Source organism: Diabrotica undecimpunctata, chromosome 10 (assembly GCF_040954645.1).
Source record: "Diabrotica undecimpunctata isolate CICGRU chromosome 10, icDiaUnde3, whole genome shotgun sequence".
In the NCBI taxonomy this organism is placed as follows: domain Eukaryota; kingdom Metazoa; phylum Arthropoda; class Insecta; order Coleoptera; family Chrysomelidae; genus Diabrotica; species Diabrotica undecimpunctata.
The window spans coordinates 37,946,378-37,965,846 of record NC_092812.1 but is presented as its reverse complement, the minus strand read 5'-3'; the positions used below and the strand labels follow the sequence as shown (position 1 = coordinate 37,965,846).

The 19,469-nt window shown below is 30.8% G+C and overlaps 2 protein-coding genes across 2 annotated transcripts in view; one reads left to right on the top strand and one right to left on the bottom strand.

The window, feature by feature from the left end:
• The window catches only part of GlcT (ceramide glucosyltransferase), a 73,396-nt gene extending 61,374 nt beyond the window's left edge, over positions 1 to 12,022 (top strand). Inside the window, exons 6-7 of the mRNA XM_072546769.1 lie at positions 881 to 1,070; positions 8,725 to 12,022. Coding sequence (XP_072402870.1) covers positions 881 to 1,070; positions 8,725 to 8,892 — 358 coding nt within the window. The 3' untranslated portion in view covers positions 8,893 to 12,022. The remainder of the gene's footprint in view (positions 1 to 880; positions 1,071 to 8,724) is intronic.
• Positions 12,023 to 18,372: 6,350 nt separating this feature from the next.
• On the bottom strand, positions 18,373 to 19,425 carry LOC140452135 (protein PET100 homolog, mitochondrial). Its single transcript, XM_072546221.1, has 2 exons — positions 19,153 to 19,425; positions 18,373 to 18,846 (listed from the first exon to the last, which is right to left on the bottom strand). Exon 2 carries the CDS (start codon positions 18,843 to 18,845, stop codon positions 18,612 to 18,614), a length of 234 nt encoding a protein of 77 aa, XP_072402322.1. The 5' UTR covers position 18,846; positions 19,153 to 19,425; the 3' UTR covers positions 18,373 to 18,611.
• Between the last annotated feature and the right edge of the window lie 44 nt (positions 19,426 to 19,469).

The following is a 19,469-nucleotide window of genomic DNA, read 5'->3' as shown; positions in this document are numbered from 1 at the left end:
GCCTACTTACCACACAGCACGTTATTTTAAACAATAGCAAAACTATACATAAACTATAGTATACTGCAAGGTAAAAGTTCAAAACGTATAGAATAGATATCATTATCACTTCTAAAATACATATTTTAATAAAAATAGGTGTGCGCATTCTTGGGCTGGTGTGTACTCTTGGGTCACCTTACCGGCTTACCTTGGGCTGCAAGTCATATCGGAACATGACTTACAGCGCAGGTTCTCACAGTGAAAGGTTTGAATGGAGCGATGTAAGGATGTGGAAGACTATATTGAAGGAGGAAAACGAAAAATTCTAAAAAATTGCTATGTTATACCAACAGTTTCGTAACTTAGTGTTGCCATGTCTCGTATATATTGATTGGTAATTTTAGTTTTATTAACAACTTTTCGTATATAGATCCCCTCTGATTTCCAAAAAAATAATTTTCAAAGTAGTCATTTTCCTTTTTATGTGGTTTTATTTTTTAGTTCTAAAAATGTCTGTGGTTTTGGCGTTATAGAAAGAGTTGTGGATTACCACAAATTTTAAAGATTAGGTCTGCTAACGGAGTGTAGATAACAAGCATGTGACCAACATAATTTTAATTGTCGGCCACATCAAAGGACGGCGAATATAAAATGAATGAAAAATTTATATGTACATCTGGATTTGTATATTTTTATTATAGTTTGGTGCAATTAAATAGAATAATGTATGACAATTTTATAAAACATGATACATGAATATCTTTATACGACAATTTTTTTTATAAACATAAAATTTAATTTAATTTTAATTAATTAAATTATTAATTAACAATAAGTTGATTGTTTTTATATTTTACGTTGTTTTATGGTTTGTTAACAAGGTTGTTTTTTTTTACAGGTGGGCCAAATTGCGGGTGGCCATGTTACCTACAGTCATAATTCTTGAACCACTCTCCGAGTGCATGGTGATCGGAGCTTGTGCAGCTTGGGCGGCCAGCCTGTTGTTCCGATGGGAGCCCCTAGTTTTTTATTTAATTCATATACTGGTATGGTTTTTGTGTGATTGGATGTTGTTGTCAATAATACAAGTAAGTTGTAATTACATAATATACTAAAGATCTTTAGTCATGCTACCATTTAGTTAAAACAGACATGGGCAAACTTTTAAGGGGATGGTTAGATAAAATAAAAAATTATTTATTATTGATAATAACAGTAACAAAACAATTTTTATTATTGATGAAACTGTGACTGAGCTACTAAAAGTTGTTCATAATCTGGTAGAAGCCGGGACGCGCTGAATTAGCAGCAGTGAAGCTAAATTGTGGTCAGTTAATCGGTTTCTAAAGGAAGATGCAAGCATCGCAATAATTATTTTCTGAGCGTGACAGTTCAGATTTGGAAAACTTGATTGTGATAGTGCTTTGTAGAATTCAACTTTAAAAACGTTGAGAAATATGTATGTATAGCGTTAACAGGTCTTTTATGCCCATTGCTGGATGGATAATATCTTCATTTCTTTCTTGGTCTTCCACATTTTTTTTTGGCCTCCGGTACTCTCAATATTCTTGACTTGTCTATTACCTTGTATTATTTCTAGATGTAGATGATTCTAATGGTACATACAATTGGTACACTTCTACATTAGTTCGTCTTCTTCATTCTCCCTCTACTACTTTTCCACCAAACATTCTGCAAAGTATCTTTCTCTCCCATGCTTCCAATCTATTCTGTATCGTTTTGTGCATAGTCCATGTCTCGGCAACGTATAGTATTGTGGCTCCAATTATAGTTTTTGTATACTCTTATTTTTGTATTACGAGATAATACTTTGACCTTAATTATTTTGTTCGGGGCCCCAGCACATCTGCTGCTCTTCTCTATCACAATATTCGGTTTTTATAAAGGTAAGTAATATGTTCGAGATTGTTCAGGTAAATAGTCAAAAAATCAAGGAGTACATCATTTCTCCGAATCCGGTTTACAGTCCCACAAATTATGAGTTCTTTAGAAAAACACTAATAAAGATCAGAAGAAGCACATCTTCTGCTCTTGGTCAGTATCAGGTTGATCTCAGTTTCTTCCTTACATGTCTGATTAATAAGGGTACCTAAGTACATATATTGATCCACCTTCTCGAATTCTACAACTGAACGATCCATCGTCCACCTCTAATTTAAAGGAGCCCCTGGTGTTTATTCCTTTTTTGCTCGAGATTTCCATGTACTTGGATTTATTAACATTAACTTTCAGTCCCATTTTAGGCTTTCCAGAATCAGTCTTTTTGCTATACTTGCCAGTTCTTTTTCATTTCTTGCAACGAGAACCACATTATCAGCCTATGCTAAGTATTGGTGCTCTTTGTATAAAAGAGTGCCGGGCCTATTTATCCCACTAACTCTTACAATTTTTTCTAGAACTATATTGATTACCAAGGTAGACAACGAGTCTCCTTGGCGAACACCTATTTTCACTTCGAATTCTGAGACTTCATCGTTGTATTTCACAGCACAAATGGTTTTTCTAATTGTCATTTTTACCAATCTTACTATATTTTCTGGCACTTGGAACTCTTTTAACATGTCTATTAATTTGTTTCTGTCTATTGTATCGTAAGCGGCTTTGTAATCAATGAAAAGTACTTGTGAGAAACGTATCTTGTGTTAAGACGTGGTTTATTTGATTAGTTTCATTTGATCTCATTATTTTAAAATGTAAAATTCTCCGTATGTTTCCCTTTTTAGATTTATTTCATGAATTCATAACCTTGGTTTTCTTTTTGCTATTTTATTACATACCAACGATATTATGACATTTTCTTCAGAATCTGATGAAGAATGCATTTTTAAAAACGTCACTGTTTCCGCACTACTCGACTGCCGTAGACGTATTGAGCATTGAGCTAATGCTCGGTTAATCGACTGTATCGAACCGGGAAGAACGGTGTCGAGTCGAGCCTTGTCGATTCAGTGCACGTTCTGCTTTGTCTCAAAATCCACTTTTTTTTCGGATGTTAACTTCAGGACACAAAATGTTTCACACTTGGAGTTCTAACAAATTCACCATCAGACAATGATTTGTTACTTTTTGCAATATTGTCAGCTACAAAGAAACTGGTAGTTTTTTATAACACTTTTGTTGTTTTTAAAAATGTTTTGCTGACCTGATAGTTTTTTACGTAGAATCCTGCTATTTTTCCGTTCTTCTTCGGTCATAGTTCCATATCTGACTATAATCTATTTCTAATGAGTGTAGAGTAATAAAATCTCATGAAGTATTCAAAAGCGCTACAGGGTAATCCGTCAATAATCCGTCAATAAATTCCGTCCGCATTGCAAAATTCTGTCGTTTCATAAAGAGCAGGTAGGTATCACCCTGTTTTAAGGGATTAGTCCATTGTTATCGACAGATAAACACTGAGCCAGAGGCGCGCTAGTGGGTTAATTGACAAAAGAATATGCATTCTTAAAAATCATATTAAAGGAAATAAAAATGTAATACAGCAGAACAGTGTTATTAAAAAAATATAAAATGTAACAATAAAATATATACGAACCGAAATCGGGAAATACTCACAAACACACACGAATGAACTTTACATATTGAAACACTTGTGGGGAGTTTAAATCAATTTATTCACAAAAACTACAAAAACTTTACTGGATACGTTATTACAATTCTACATCACTATAGTCTTCATCCGAAGAACTGTCATCATCCCCTGGTGTTATAATTATAGGGTCAACCACCTGATCGACCAAGTTGTCCAGTTCCCACATTTTATCTTCCTCTTTTAAAACATGCTGGATTGCTTTTTGCCAGTTTTCTGATGTGATTTCCATAATGGCTTGATCAAACAATACCTTGACATCTTTCATTTAAAATGTGGTATTGTGCCTTGCAACATATCCTTTAACTTGTGCCCATATAAGTTCTATTTAATTCGCAATGATATGGCGGTAGGCGTAGCACAGTTACTTTATACTTTTCTGCTACATCTTCTACGGCATATTTTATGAAGCGAGATTTATGTTGTTTTACTACGGCTAGTAGTTCCTTCTTTATTGAATTCGTCTCGAACTGAATACCTTTATTTCACAGCCAGTTAATAATTTCTTGCTTTCTCTAAGCTGAAGTTGGTACCTTCTCTATGCGCCTTGAATGGTAGCTTGCATTATCCATAACCACGACCGAATCAGCTGGAAGAAATTTTAACATTTCCCCGAAGTAGTCTTCGAAGACATCCGAATTCATGTCCTCATGATAATCTCCCGTCCGACACGACTCAAAGCTTAACAAACCTTCTTTTAAAAATCCTTCTTCGCTTCCAATGTGAGCAATTATAAGCATCTTCCCTTTTCCCGAAGGCACTTTAATACCCGTCGAAAGGCCTTCTATGAAAGCTTGGCGAGCACTTGTTACATTTTTATCTTGCCACATTTTTTGGACTATATAACCTTCGTTTATCCACGTCTCATCAAGATAAAAAATTTTCTTGTGCTCTCTGCGGTACTGTTTTATAGTTCTCAAATATTTTCGTCTCCAGCAAATGATTTCATCACTTTCCAGTAATAGTGCCTTTCGATTGTGCTTTTCCCAGGAAAAATTCATACTTTTTAAAGTTTTCCATAAAAGTTTTCTGGATATCAAAGGAATATCGTTATCTTGGCTTATCTCCATTAGTATTTTGTCAAGGGTGGGTATTTCCTTTTTAAAATAAAACGAATGAACTTTTCTTCGAATGTCACGTTTGGTGTCTTCACCTAAGATTTTTATTGGTCTTCCTGATTTTCTCTTGCATGGACTTAACTGGCCTGATATCTTTCTTTCTCGCAATAATTTAAAAATCGTGGACTGTCCAATTCCAGTCATTCGGGCACATCGCTCAACACTTTCTTGCACAGACAAACTAGGGTGATCGTGTTTTATGCAATCATATACATTTAAAATTATAACTTTTTCACTAACAGATAGCGGAGAATTTTTTACACCTCTTTTCTTTGGAGTAAATGTCGCCATTTTATAACTTTTTCACTATTTCTATATCACAATATTACTGTACGTTTAATTGGTGTAGTAACAATTACTAACTCGAATGTCGAATGTCGAATGATAATAATAAAATAAAAGAGGGATTATAATGAAAGTGTAAGTAAAACCTCATTACGCGTTATTAGTCTTCATGTTGATTTATTTTAGTTCTTAGTAATATTAGGAGGTGCGTCATACCCTTATCAGTTTCTTCTAATGCTTTTATTCGCATTTTATTTATAAAAACAAATTCAGTAAGGAAGTGAATTTGTTTTTATAAATAAAAATGTAATTAGCTTTAATGACCATATAATGGAATACGAGTTTGAAGAATAAGTTAATCGAAAAATTAAATAAAATTGGTTATCACAAAATATCCAAAATATGATATTTTGAGGTACATCAATTTTTGACGACGAAGTTGACATCCGTCCATTTGCCTACGCCCATGATGACACCGAAATTCAGGCAAATTTTATGACACTTCATGATTTATTACTCTACACTCATTTGAAACCAATTATAGGTTATGTTCTATCATATCGTAAAAAGTTGAATTTCTTGAATACGGCTACAGTTTTAATGCAAATAAGGCGCACATATTTTTTATCCTTAATAGACGTGAAAATGTAGTTCCAATACTTTGCTCATGTCTGATTTATATTCAAATATACAATTTAATAATGATAGATAAAACTTTTAAAGTGTAGTTTTCAAGATTTTCTTTTAAAACACTACACTTGTTTCTGTTCTCATATAACGTCTCGGAAACTAATTTGCCTTTTGTTAGCCTAAATTGTAAGGGTTGCACCATCTCGATCGTAATATATTACATTAAAATAATGATTCAAAAGGACCACAATACCGAGTGACACCTTGAATGTACCTGCAAACCCTTTATACCTACCAGCTTTATTAAATTTAGGCCGTTACTAATGAACTTATAAGGGTATAATGAAATCTATTATGCGACCATATTTATCAGAGCGTGTACAATGAACATTGCTAATATCTTGGCAGGTGACAATCAAATGATATCTGAAATATATGGATAGTTAGTTTGACCACCTATTAAAGTTGTTTAAATAAAAGGAACAAAATCAAAGTTACCAGGATCGTACGATAAATATGTAGGCTCATATTAGAGTGTCGCTGTTTCCGAAGAATCTACAAGCAAAAGTATTAACGTAACGTACTCTCTTTAGTATTTAGTTTATAGTTTAGTAAACTGACGCAACGAAGTATTGAAGGGCGTAATAGAAATCTTGAACTTCGAAATTGATTCAATTGAGTACAAGCTAACTTGTTTTAACGAGAAGAATACTAGCAATTTATATATGTGTAGATCTGGTGCATTTCGAAGATTTAGGACGGTATTTAAATCTTATAGGAACTATGTACCAATTTTATTGTTGACCTTGGACTTATGAACCCTAAATTAGGTTCTTTCTTAGACCTAGAAGAACCTATGTACCAAGTTTAAAGACTCTAGTACTTTTTTCAAGAATCATTGCTCAAAAAAGAATACAGAGGTGCAAATCACTACGTGACTTCAATAATATTTATTATATTATGTTTATATATGATATTTATGGTGTTTAATACTACGTATATAATAATATTATTAATTTTTTATACATAAAACTGAACTATTAATGGAAATTTTATCGCCCACCAAATACATTGATAAGGTTTTATACTGATATTGTTTTTATCATCTATTATTCAAAGCGAAATGTTTAATGGGCCATTCGGCTAATTAATATTAAAATAAATTAAAGGTAAATTTTAAATTTTTATTGTGGCTCTTCAACACACAGGGTAATACAATTGTTTTGAGAATTACATTTCTCATATTTTTTTTTTATTCTTTCTATCTTAAATATGCATGTGTTATTTATGTATGACCTAAACGTAATAGACCAATTCTAGCCTGGTTGGCCCTACTTGTGTTTTGCTTCCTCCATGTCTTTATAGATGGTTTTAATTCAGTTTTAATTTAAAGAGTAATACTACTTTTTATTCGTTTATATATTTTTGTACAGGCCAGGATCTCTAGTGTAATAATGGCCCTGTCAGCCTATGTATTGTTGTTGATAACATCTTTTCGATGTTGAAAGTAACAACAATGATGAACAATTTTTTGGACAATTTTTCATCATAATATAAATCGTAACTTTACAAAACCTAAACTATGGTAGAGAACTAAATTCTCCATCACAATATTCGGTTTTTAGAAAGGTAAGTAATAGGTTCGAGATTGTTCAGGTAAATAGTTAAAAAATCAAGGAGTATGGATACGGAGTATTTTAGGATGTCTTCGATGTACATAATCTGCTCTGCCTTATGGTTTTATAAAATTTTATTGATGACCCATTTTATTTCTTGTTTCTTGATCACACTGTTGTGGAGAGTACTTACACGAGAAAATGTAATAGCTAGGTCATTTATTTGCTAAAGGATAATTTGAAGAGTTAAATTTAATTGGTCCAGAACATTCTTTGCTTGTAAATAATGGTAAGTCAAAAATAAATTTATTGAGGTTCACGTTGATATTATTTACTTCTTCAGTTATTATTTCTTCGTTGTGTGTTAGTAATGTAATAGTTTCGTTAAACTCTTTTATGATCTTCTTATTTAGGCTAATGTGATGGTTAAGATGAATTATTAGATATTAAATTGCCAGAAATGGCTTTGATAATGCTTCCTAATCCATTTATTAGCCCTCTTCTTGTTCTACTATATGGGTTAAATTGTTATGTAAACTACTGAAATACGGATACCTGGGTCCATTTTGAATTGCTGTAGTAACTGCGTTGTACTGGGTTTAAATTCTGTCTAGTTTTTCCTTTATTGGTAGTAGTCCGAAGAAGTGTATAATGTCGTGTGTGCTATTGTGTATCTTTGTTTGTCCCAGGTTGAGGGAAATTATTCCTGAGTTGTCTTTCAGGTCGTTGATCTTCACTTCCTCTCCCATCGTCAGGATAATCCTGTGAAATTTTGGCAGCCCTTATTTGTGGTACCTGGTATTCCACTCATAGGTATCGGTCCATGTCCGTGTGATTGTCCCGGTTTGGTGCCCATAGATTTGACTGGTTCTGAGATCTGAACGCTGGAGAACGCTGGACAAACTCTTAAAAGTGACAAGGAGCTTTCAAGAGTCTTCCACTTCCTTACTGACTCTGCGTCAATTATGAATGTTCTTTTGAAAAAGACTTTTTTAAAAAGCACAAACATTCAAAATAAACTTTTATTTACACTAGCAAAGATTTTAGTTAAAATTCAAAATATAATATTCAGACTGAGAAAGGTGGTTTTACAATGTTTTATTTATAATAATTATACTTGCTGAATTTGCTGTTCTAGTACGTCGCAATTGATGTTGCAAGGTTCCGGAATATTCGGTGGTGATATGCGGTAACTTGAATTCGCGTGATCGAATATACTGGATTCTAGCGGTCATTGTACTATAACTCACATAAGGCGTTCTGGAATAGTTAAGTGAAATGGAGGCGTATTCACCATGGTCGATGGTACTCATATGAGTTACGCCGAAATTGCGTTTTCTGTACAGGGATCACTTAGTGACAATATTTTATAAATAAATTAATGTATCAAGTAACTACTTTCTCTTTAGGAAAAGATGAATTTTGTTTAAAAAAACTTAAGCAATATAAGAGTGGCTATGATAAAAATATACTTTTGTTTCAGAATGGATCTTTACCTTTCAAAAGATTCGACTTCATCATTGGATGGCTGTTTCGTGAACTCTCCGGTCCTTACCTGTTCCTTCTAGCTCTGTGTCATCCTGAAATTAAATGGCGTAACCGTGTATTTAAACTGACTTGGGGTGGTATGGCGCAGGAGGTCAAACCCTGAATCAAAGATTAAATGTGTCAAGCGAGACTTCAATATACCAGTTGTATCAAATACCTGATGTACATTTTTTATTATTGTATTTGATTTCGTTATGTATTATTTATTTGATTTTTGTTACTTGCTACGTGTTGCGAAATGACGGATACTCTTTTCGTTTGTTACACTTTATGGTGTACTAATTTTTGATATAATAGCCAAACAGTGTCATAAGTTTGAGTTAAATTTAAATAAAATTTAATACTTGAACCATACGTGAGACAGGCTTTTGAGGTCTTTTCAACGTTTCCATGATTCAAATATATATGTATACTATAATTATAATTAAACTGAGAAATATATATATATATATATATATATATATATATATATATATATATATATATATATATATATATATATATATATATATATATATATATATTGCCAAACTTAAGACAATGTTCAATGTTAATTGCAATTTTCGATTTTTAGCCTCAAATAAGCATTTTTATTTATTGAAATAATCTTTATCGAAAATATGGTATGTTGAAGTTAAGCCATTCTTGTAACAAGGCTGCCATTTACCTGAATTTCTAAAAAAAATGCAAAAAATGCAAGGCTTAATTTAAAGACATAAAAAATCTAAATAACCAATTTGTATTATACAGGATATACCTTAAATGTATGTAAAGTTAGCTGTTATCTAGTAGAAGTTTTTTATTTACAGGTTCATTATTGGCGACTGAAAATTTCTTAATTCGTTAATTAAAAACTGAATATTCTCATTGTACTTTTAAACTAGTATTACTTAAAAGTTACTTATGGATAAGCTGCAAAATCTTAAAAAATTCTTGCACTTGACAGTGGCATATGATGAGCAATCTATCCTAATATTTGTTTTATCGTTTCCTTTTAATATTCTGTAAAAAAAAACTTTTACTATATCTGTGTAGAAACATGGGAAATGTATTGCAAGGTATTGTTAGTGAGAATGTCATCAATCGTGATATTTTACTTGCTATATACAATATAATGAAGGTCCAGAGGTCCACTAGGCTTAAGTAAGACATAATTGTAGCATTAATTTTTAAATAATGTCCGCTGGAAGAGAAGTGCATGAGAAGTATTTCAGCTTTATTAGTTTTCCTTATGCGATTATACAACTTAAAAATTATTCTACATCCCCGATTTTAATGTCAAAACGTATGTACACAAAAGGTTCCTTGAAATTTGTCAGCATGTAAAGAAAAAACAATTTTTAAGTTGTATTCTAAATTTTTTTTACTTAAAATGCACCAACTAGAAGAGTACAGTAAGGTGTCGTTTTATACGGTGGATACGTTCCACAGAAAAGCGCATATAAAAAAATTGCATAAAAAAGACATTACTTGCCTTGAAAAAGTAGGGATCCCTCTCATAGCCTTCTAAAATTACATAAAACCAAGTCAAAACAAAAAAGTTTCCAGAAATTAAAAGAAATAGGCTGCATGATAAATTACTTCGAATATCTGAAAAAAATTCATACAAAAACTAAAAAAAAACTGGTCCATATTTCTATTCGTTTTTGTGACTATTGACACGTTGTCTCGTTCTAAAACTTGTTTAAAATAGTTTAATTATTGAATACTTTTCCAGTTTAAATCATAATGTTTTTCTATAAATTTTCTAACATCAACTGTTTTTTTTTTGTTTTACTTGTAGAGTAAATTTTTGCCTTTTAAAGCACGCAGTCTAATAGATTTATCAATGCTAAACTCACAATGATGTAATAGGGACATCATGTAACAAGGGAATCCCCGAATTGCAAAAGCTCATTTTACTGACATCTGGATGTGAATATTTAATATTTAATTATAATAGTTAATAATAAAATTTTTGGATGAAATACAAACCGCACAACTTTAAAATCGCATAAAGATAATGCGCATAAAAAGAGACCTTACTGTATATTGTTATTTTCAACTTATTTATCTTGTTATAATCGTTTTATAATTCTTATTATATTGTTGTGTATATACATTTATTTCAAAAAAATATATTTTATCATAGTACATTTGAAAATGATTGGTAGCACAGTTTTTATAGCGAAGGTCTAAATACAGGGTTGGTCAATGCAGAAAAAACGTAATAATTGATACCTTCTTATCTGAATTTTCACTCGACTTTAATATGACCACCCCGGCAAACCTCAAATACAATACATCATAAAATGCAATGAGCAAACCTTAGGGATTAAACAATAACTGATGACAATAACCTCAATGACAAAGAGCATAAAATTACTTTAATATAAAAAAACTAAAATGTCAATATTACGTACACACAATAATATTTATAAAAAAACTAAATATTGGTTTAGGACATTTTCCATACAATTTAATAATTAGTATATTTCGGGTCATATAAACTTATAATTAGTAATATAAATATATACTTACATACCTAAATACATGTCTTCTTCCGATAAAGAGGCATCATCAACAGTTTCTTCATTTCCCACAGAAATAATAATTGGTTCTATTGTTTCCTCTAATAACATATGGTATTTCCAGAATGTTTTTTCTCTGCTATGGCACATCTTATAGCTTTTTGTCAATTGTGAGATGAAATTTTTTATATGAAGTTAGATAATAGTTGACGAACATCTTGAAGTTTAATTGTTGTATTATTTCTCGCGGCATAGCCTTTCATTAGAGCCCAAATTAGGTCTTTGGGTTTAAGTTCACAGTGATAAAATGGTAACCGCAACACTTAACTCCATGTTATTTTGCTATTTCGTCTACATTATACTTCTTAAATTTTGATGAATATTGTTTGCAAAGCTGCAATAACCCTTTTTTGAGTAAACCTTCTGCTGGCACTACTATTTCTATGGTTATCAGCCAATTCGAGAGTTCTTGCTTTCTCCATTTAGTGTTAGGTAACGGTTCGTTTAATCTTGAATGGTAACTGGCATTGTCCATGACTATTACAGAATTGCTCGGTAATAAATCTATCATTTGACTGAAATATGATTCCATCATCAAATCCTACAATATGAGTGATAATTAAACGGCGACCTTTACCATTTGGAAATTTTAAGCCCGTAGACAAACCTTCTATAAAAGCCTGACGAGCACTTGTAACCAGTTTATCTTGCCAAACTTTTTTTTTTTAAAATGCCCTTTATTGATCCATGTTTCATTTAAATAAAAAATAGTTTTGCCTCTCCCCTCAATTTTCCAATTTTCCTTTAACTTGCCTTCAACAAATAATTTCTGTATGAGCACAGATTTTCTATTTTATTCTCAGGTATCCTAAATCACGTAAAGTTTTCCACAATTTGTCTCTTTTAATGTTTGGCAAAGATTCCTCTTCATTTTTCTTCGAATCCATTATTTTACAGTATCGTCTATATGAATGGGTTTTCTCCCTGTTGACGTTTTTGGTGCTTCTGTAATACTTCCACTTTTCCGTTGTTTAAAAAGTCTATAAACAGTTGCTTCCCCAACTCGTGTCATATCTAAACACTTATAAACTTTACAGTAAAATGTTCATGCACAAGAGCATCATGTACATTTAACACTAAAGTTTTCATTGGCCCTGTTAGTTGACACTTTAATTTCACAGGAGTAAAATTACACTGTTCTGGCATTTTTACTACACAAGTTCACTTATTAATGTCGCTTTTTATTAGAGAACTAACAATTCTGCGTGTTATAATTACGAGCCATTACAAACACTGTTAATTTTAACTAAAATGATTCACAATCTGCAACACACGTTCTGCTGCTTATAAATTGATCCTTAAAATTTTAGGTAAAACAAACATTTTCAGAAAATTGTTGAATATTTTATTTTAGAAAATCTTCGTCAGTGTTTTATGATGTTATATTGGGTTTTATCTCACGTGCAATAAAATTTGTGCTATGAATAATTTTCAAATGTACTATAATACTGGTATAGTTACTAAAGCGCGACTGGGAAATATAATAAAGAAGTAAACTATTTGGAGAAATAATTTAGGATTTTAAAAAGACACTAATTGATAATATTTGAATAAATGAACTATTAAAAAAAGTCTGTTAAACTACCGACTGGTCATACACAGTAGTCTTTTAGTAAAGAGATATAGCAGCTACGTATTCCTTAACTAAAGTTACTTTTATCATTTCATCAATTGTATAAAGTTTTATTAAAATGAATAGAGTATATAATTTATATATAAAAAAATGTATTATCAACATATTTGCTATGTTTTAATGGATATGCAAAAAAAAAATCTCTACTTACCATTTCTAATTGCACAAAATACTCTCCCACTAAGAATAATGTTCTTAAAATCAATAAATTGGTTTCAGATACGTTAGACTATTAAATTTATATAGGAATTACATAGTAGTCTATTTCCCATTACTAATTGACAATTTTGTATAAGAATACTATAAGTTATGTTAAGATCTCTTCTATACTATTAAGAAACGTATTTTTGTACAATTTCTATTGTAATAATGAATACCAGAAAGTATACTTCTAAATGTTAACATTTTTTTCGTATATACATACCTTGAAGGACTTTTAATTAAACAAGATAGAGAAGATCGCGACTGGTTGGTACATATTTTGCATTTTTTACCATAGAACGAAGATTTTCAGCCTTTTAATATATTTTTTCTCTCTGGAAAATATTTATTTGCGATCGATCACGGAAGAACATGTCGGAGAAATGCTTCATTTATTAAAAATATGTATGGGCTGTTTTGCATAAATTCAATTCAAAAACCGATTTCCAAAGGTTTCTGTTCAGGCCAAGACAACAAAAGCAGAAATGCAACACTAATCATCCTAAAAGTACTAAAATCTGCACGGTTCCAACCAGCTACGATCCTCTCTAAACTGCGAAAAGTATTTTTAGGTATACACGTTTTACTGCGATATTATGCTGTACTTATATTCCTAAAGAGTAGTGTTTAATGGTTTTTAAGGGTGGCAGCCCTGTTATGTTACATATATTTGTGCACGTGTATACTGTATATCAGTAAATGTTATTTGATTTGTACATTTTTGCGCTCATACATATTGTCGGATATTATTTACCACACCGTCTCAATCACTATCACCATATATCGGAAATATTTATTTTTGTTTTTATTGAATAAAAGTTGTTTTGTAATATAAAAGTTCCTATTTATTTTTTAGATTAGCAGTCGATGACATTTATTATTTACCCCTTTCTGAATTATTATTGACATAGTATAAAACTAGAGATACACGAAATTGAAATAATGGTTGCATAGATTGCAGTAACAATAAAGTATGTGAATGGCATATTTATTCAATGCTGAATGCTTTATTATTTAAACTATTTTAAAGACATTTTAAGAATGGTTTTGCATTTTTCCTTATTTTTAGTTTCTTTATAATGACTGATATTCTGTGTGCTATTTTTACAGTCTTGCTTTTTTCTTGGCTAAAAGTGACATTGGATAAGCAGTCACAAATACATACGAATGAAATGTTGGTTGTCTATATTGCTGTGTTAAAAAAAGCTTTTTTTTTTAATTAATGCTTTAAAATAATTTTAAATTAGATACTTGGTGTAAGTTTATTATTTATTCAGTATTCAAAGCGTAAGCATATACTTCAAGCTAATGACGAAGATGTAGGTTTTAAAACAAGCTCCTCATAAAACCAGTTTTTGGGTGTTAAAAAGTAACAAAATAATTAGTATTACTTATAAACCGTATCTATCTAACCGTATAAAGTGATTTTTGTCACCGCAAGTATAAACTCCTTACAAATATTTATTTAATCCAGATCATCAACATTTAAGTTAAATCCACGTAAACAAGAATCAATTTATGGTTATAAAGCAACAGCTTTTTACTACTATCGTTTGTCAGTTCTGGTATTAAAAGGACAAGACCGGACTAAGTTTTTAAAATTTATCGATGGTAATAATTAAAAATGGATATTTTCCGCCTTTTGGAACACCTGAACAAGAACTGGAGCTACTTTCACCAAATCCAAATATGAAACAATCTTTTGCAACTATCACAAATCAAAATGTACTTAAATTTCCATCCAAATCACAAGCAATAGTTTTCCTGCGCTGGAAAATTATTTGTTTTCAGTTGGTGATTTATGCATCCTAAAAATATTCTTTCTCTAGAATGTGAAATGGTCGAATTTGCATTTACCTAACAAGTGAAGCTTTAATTAACAATTTTCTACAAATTAACTAAGGAATAATAACTAAACCACCAAAAATTCAGGCTCGTAAATTAATGTCACCAAATGATTAGAGATCATTAAAATCAAATGTTTGTCCTTCAATCCCATATTTAATTATTGAAAATGCACTTTCTAATTTGGGATTAAATTTGGTAACTCTAATTAATTTTTTAAGAATTGGTATATCAAATCCTAATTACAAACACATTTTCAGTTTCAGAAGGCAAACTTTTATTTCTACCCCAGTTTTATCAATACCAGACTCAATAATTGTAAATTATGAAATGATAATATTTCTTGTAATGGACAAGGATCTATATACTAATTGCAGGCAATCGGGACATTCGGTTGAAAATTTCCGAACTATGTCCGAACTCGAACACGAAATGCTGCTCCAACTACTTCAACTGATCCAATAAACGATGAATACAATTCCCCTAACTCTAACCGTATCTTCCTCTGCTCCTACTCTATCGACTAAACCGGATATCCATAATTTACCATCTACTCATGTTACATAAAGCACTGATTCCCAACAAATGTCACACCATCCTCCTTCAAACAAATGAAATCGTTCTGAAATTATAACCTCTCCAATAAATGATACCCCAGTAAATAAATCCTTTCCAGTCCTATGTCTACAGGAGACTTATTTTAAAAATAGTAAAGTTCATAAATTTAAAAAATTTCACCTGCACATTGTATGTGCAGATGAAAGATACAATAGAGAAAATGTAGATTAATGCTACTGGCGGCGTAGCGATATACACTCATCCATCTATCGATGCAGAAACACTTCAAATCAATACACAACTTAAATCGGTCGCAATTACTATACCTAAAGGGCCTATAAAAATGTAATATATACATTTCACCTACACAAAACCCAAGCAATAATGAAATCTTAGATTTGATAAAACATATTTCACCTCGTCTAATATTTGGAGATTTTAATGTACATAATTATGTATGGGGATAAAAAATTACTCTATTAGGTCGTAGAATCGAAATAGTGTTGGACAATTTACACTTAAACCTACTAAATGATGAAAAAATACTCATTTTGACATTACAACTGGTAAATCCTCTGCTATAGATTTTTCAATATGTGATCCAGCATTATCAGCTACCTTATCTTGCAAAGTGACTTTCTGATGATAGTGAACACTTTCCGATTGTAATAACAAACCCTGACAGAATACAATGTTGTAAACTGGAATATCAAAAATGCAAATTGGCAACAATATTATAATCTAGTTTCAAATAATATTGATAGTCAAATTCAAGAGTTTTCCAATGTATTATTAAATGACTCTGAAAAAGCTATTGGTAAAATGAATCCCAAACAATTAAATTCATCAGTCAGTTAGTTGGGTGAATTCTGAATGTTAAGAAGCTATTAAACTTTCAAAAACAGCAATAAATCGATTCAGAAAATATAATACACTTGAAAATAAATTAGAATTCCAATGACTAAAGACTCAAGCTACATTCATCATTCAAAGAAGGAAACGTGAATCATGGAAAAAATTTATTTTAGAATTAAATTCATCTACACCAACTAATAAAGTGTGGCAAATGTATGGCTTTCTACAAAAGACATGCAGGAAAAATACCCCAAACCTCATTAACTTCAAATCAAAAAATATACTTTTTCCTTCTAGAAATAGCTAATAGTTTTGAAAGATTCTCAAGCGTTAATGTTCTTCCCCCAGATTTCGTGACTAAAAAAGAAATGACTGAATCCAAAGGTATTGATATACCGCCTGATGACCTTTCTCCTTTAAATTATCCCATAACCATGGATGAACTATACTCACCCAATAATATATAATAATAACATCCCTGCAATATTTCTTCAAAAACTTCCTTCATTTGTAAAGAAACACTTGCTGGATATCTAAAATAATACATGGAGACATGGCAAATTCCCAAAAATCTAGAGTTTATATATTGGCATCCCTATTTATAAACAAAATCAACCAAAATCTCGTGTCACATTCATATATACCTATTTCTCTAAATTGTATTATGTGTAAAGTCCTCGAAAAAATCATATCCAACAGATTAATGTGGTTTTTATAAAATAAAAAATTACTTGCCCTGGATAAAAGAGGATTTCAGAAAAAATTTTCAACGCTAGATAAACTTATTAGTTAGAGACTGAAATTCATGAAGCAATGACATGTGGACAAAAATTGATCGCAGTATTTTTTGACATAATTTGAGCATATGATACAGTTTGGCGACATTGCATTATTTAAACACTTATTAGATGGGAAATGAAAGGTAATATAGCACAATTTATAAAAAATTTCCTACCTGATCAAATTTTTAATGTTTGAATTAACGGTACTTTATCTAATACAAGAAATTAAAAAAAACAGAATTCCCATGGGTCTAAATTAAGTGTTTCCCTACTTCTTATTACAATAAATAATATCTCCACTTGTGACTTACTGACTTACCAGTAAAAGCTAGACTCTTTGATGATGATTTAATTATTTTTGTTAAGGGGATAAATGATAAAACTCTACAGGTTCATCTACAGAAAGTACTAGAAAATCTCGAATCATGGAGAAATTCTACTGGTTTCAATTATCAACAACAAAATCAAAGGTTTTGATATTAAAAAAAAAAGAAGTTATATCATTCAAGAATTAAAACTATTTAATAAAGAAATAAAATATGTTGAGAAAATTTAAATATTTATGCATTTGATAACAGATTGTCCTGGAATCACTACATTCAATACCTACAAAGTACTTGTCAATCTGCACATAACATTATAAAAACTGTTGCACACAACACATGGAGAGAAAATAGTAAACCTTTGGCTTTTATGTACATGTCATTAATCCGGTCCAAACTCGCTTACGCTTGTATTATTTACAATTCACTAAAACCATATTGAATACAAAATACTACTCGGTGAACCATACTAGGTGCCTTTTATACTAGACCTACTGAAAGTTTACAGTGTGAGGAAAATTCCTCCTGGAATTATGAAGAAAACAACTTGCACTTACAATACAGGCAAATCCTATGAATCCTGTTAACCACTACGTAAATTCAGACTTTTAGGAATATTTTTACAACACATGCCAGGCTTGACCTAGATGGAACTGATATGAAAAATTTGTCACCTTAGGTATATTCCATAAATGTACTAAATATTGTACATTTACTAACTTTAAATTGTACTATGCCAATGACCCTGTAAGTCAAGCAACAAAAAAACAATATAGGGAGCTAGAAAAATAGAAACGAAAGGAATTTAAACAGGAATATGCACAGGTTGGTTTATATTTATATCATTCAAGTAAAAACTAATATTAATATAAATATTCAAGTATACATTTCTAATTTTAAGCAGTTCCCATTATATTGGCATGTAAACTTTAGTGCTATATCATGGGATATCTTGTATATTAATAAAATATATACATTTAAGATAAACAGGTTTCTTAATTAAAATAAAATTACACAAAACAGTAAAAAATACAGATAAGTTTAAAAACACTATTTTATTTTTTTGCACTTTCTAAGTTTTCTAGTACTTTTAGATTTTGCTTAGATTTAATTTCTTCTAGTGTCCTTTGAAATTCTCTTTTTGCTTCAGTTTCTGGGGGAAACAATTCACGCTTCTTTTCTACAACCCAATCTTCAAAATATTGTGGTTGGTTAAAGTAATGAAAAAGAGCCACAGGAAAAACTATATAAAGTGCCATTTTGGCAACTTCTAGTGTCCAAGTTCCCATGCTGCAATAATAAATGATAAAGAATTAAGTAAACATACTAATAATAAAGACCTGTTTTAGTAATGCTAGAATGGATATTTTATACACAATTGATATAAAAGTTTTTCTAAGTTCAGAATTTAGTAATGGGTAGCCCAAACTATACTTAAAACATTGATCTAAAACCAGAATAGTAGACATAGATTGTTAACGTTCCCATTGCTGGTAAATGTACAAATAAATTAAAAACCAATTTAATATAGGAACTAAAAAATATTTCGATAAATTTACTACTAAAATGATATAGATATTTTCACATTTAACTTACATTTCTAGTATCTTCAGTTGTTTAAAATAAAAAATTTTTATAGCTCCGACATTTCACTAATTTGAGGTTATGTCATGTTATGAAATAAAGTAGCCCTTCTCCTAATAGGCATTCAGGCAGCTGTCGGGGCGGTATTTGTTTCTTTATCTATTTATATTTTATCCCTTTAGAAAATATTTGGTTTTTAGGACATCTTGTGCTGTTTTATTTATCACTATATTATAAATAATAGTAAATAATTGCAAAAATTAATGGAATAGCAAAACGTATTAACAAATAGGAATTTTAGACAAATGTCATATGTCATATTTGTTTAT

Coding starts and splice junctions, on each gene's coding strand:
- LOC140452135 (XM_072546221.1), bottom strand. CDS start 18,845: ATGGGAACTTGGACACTAGAAGTTGCCAAAATGGCACTTTATATAGTT.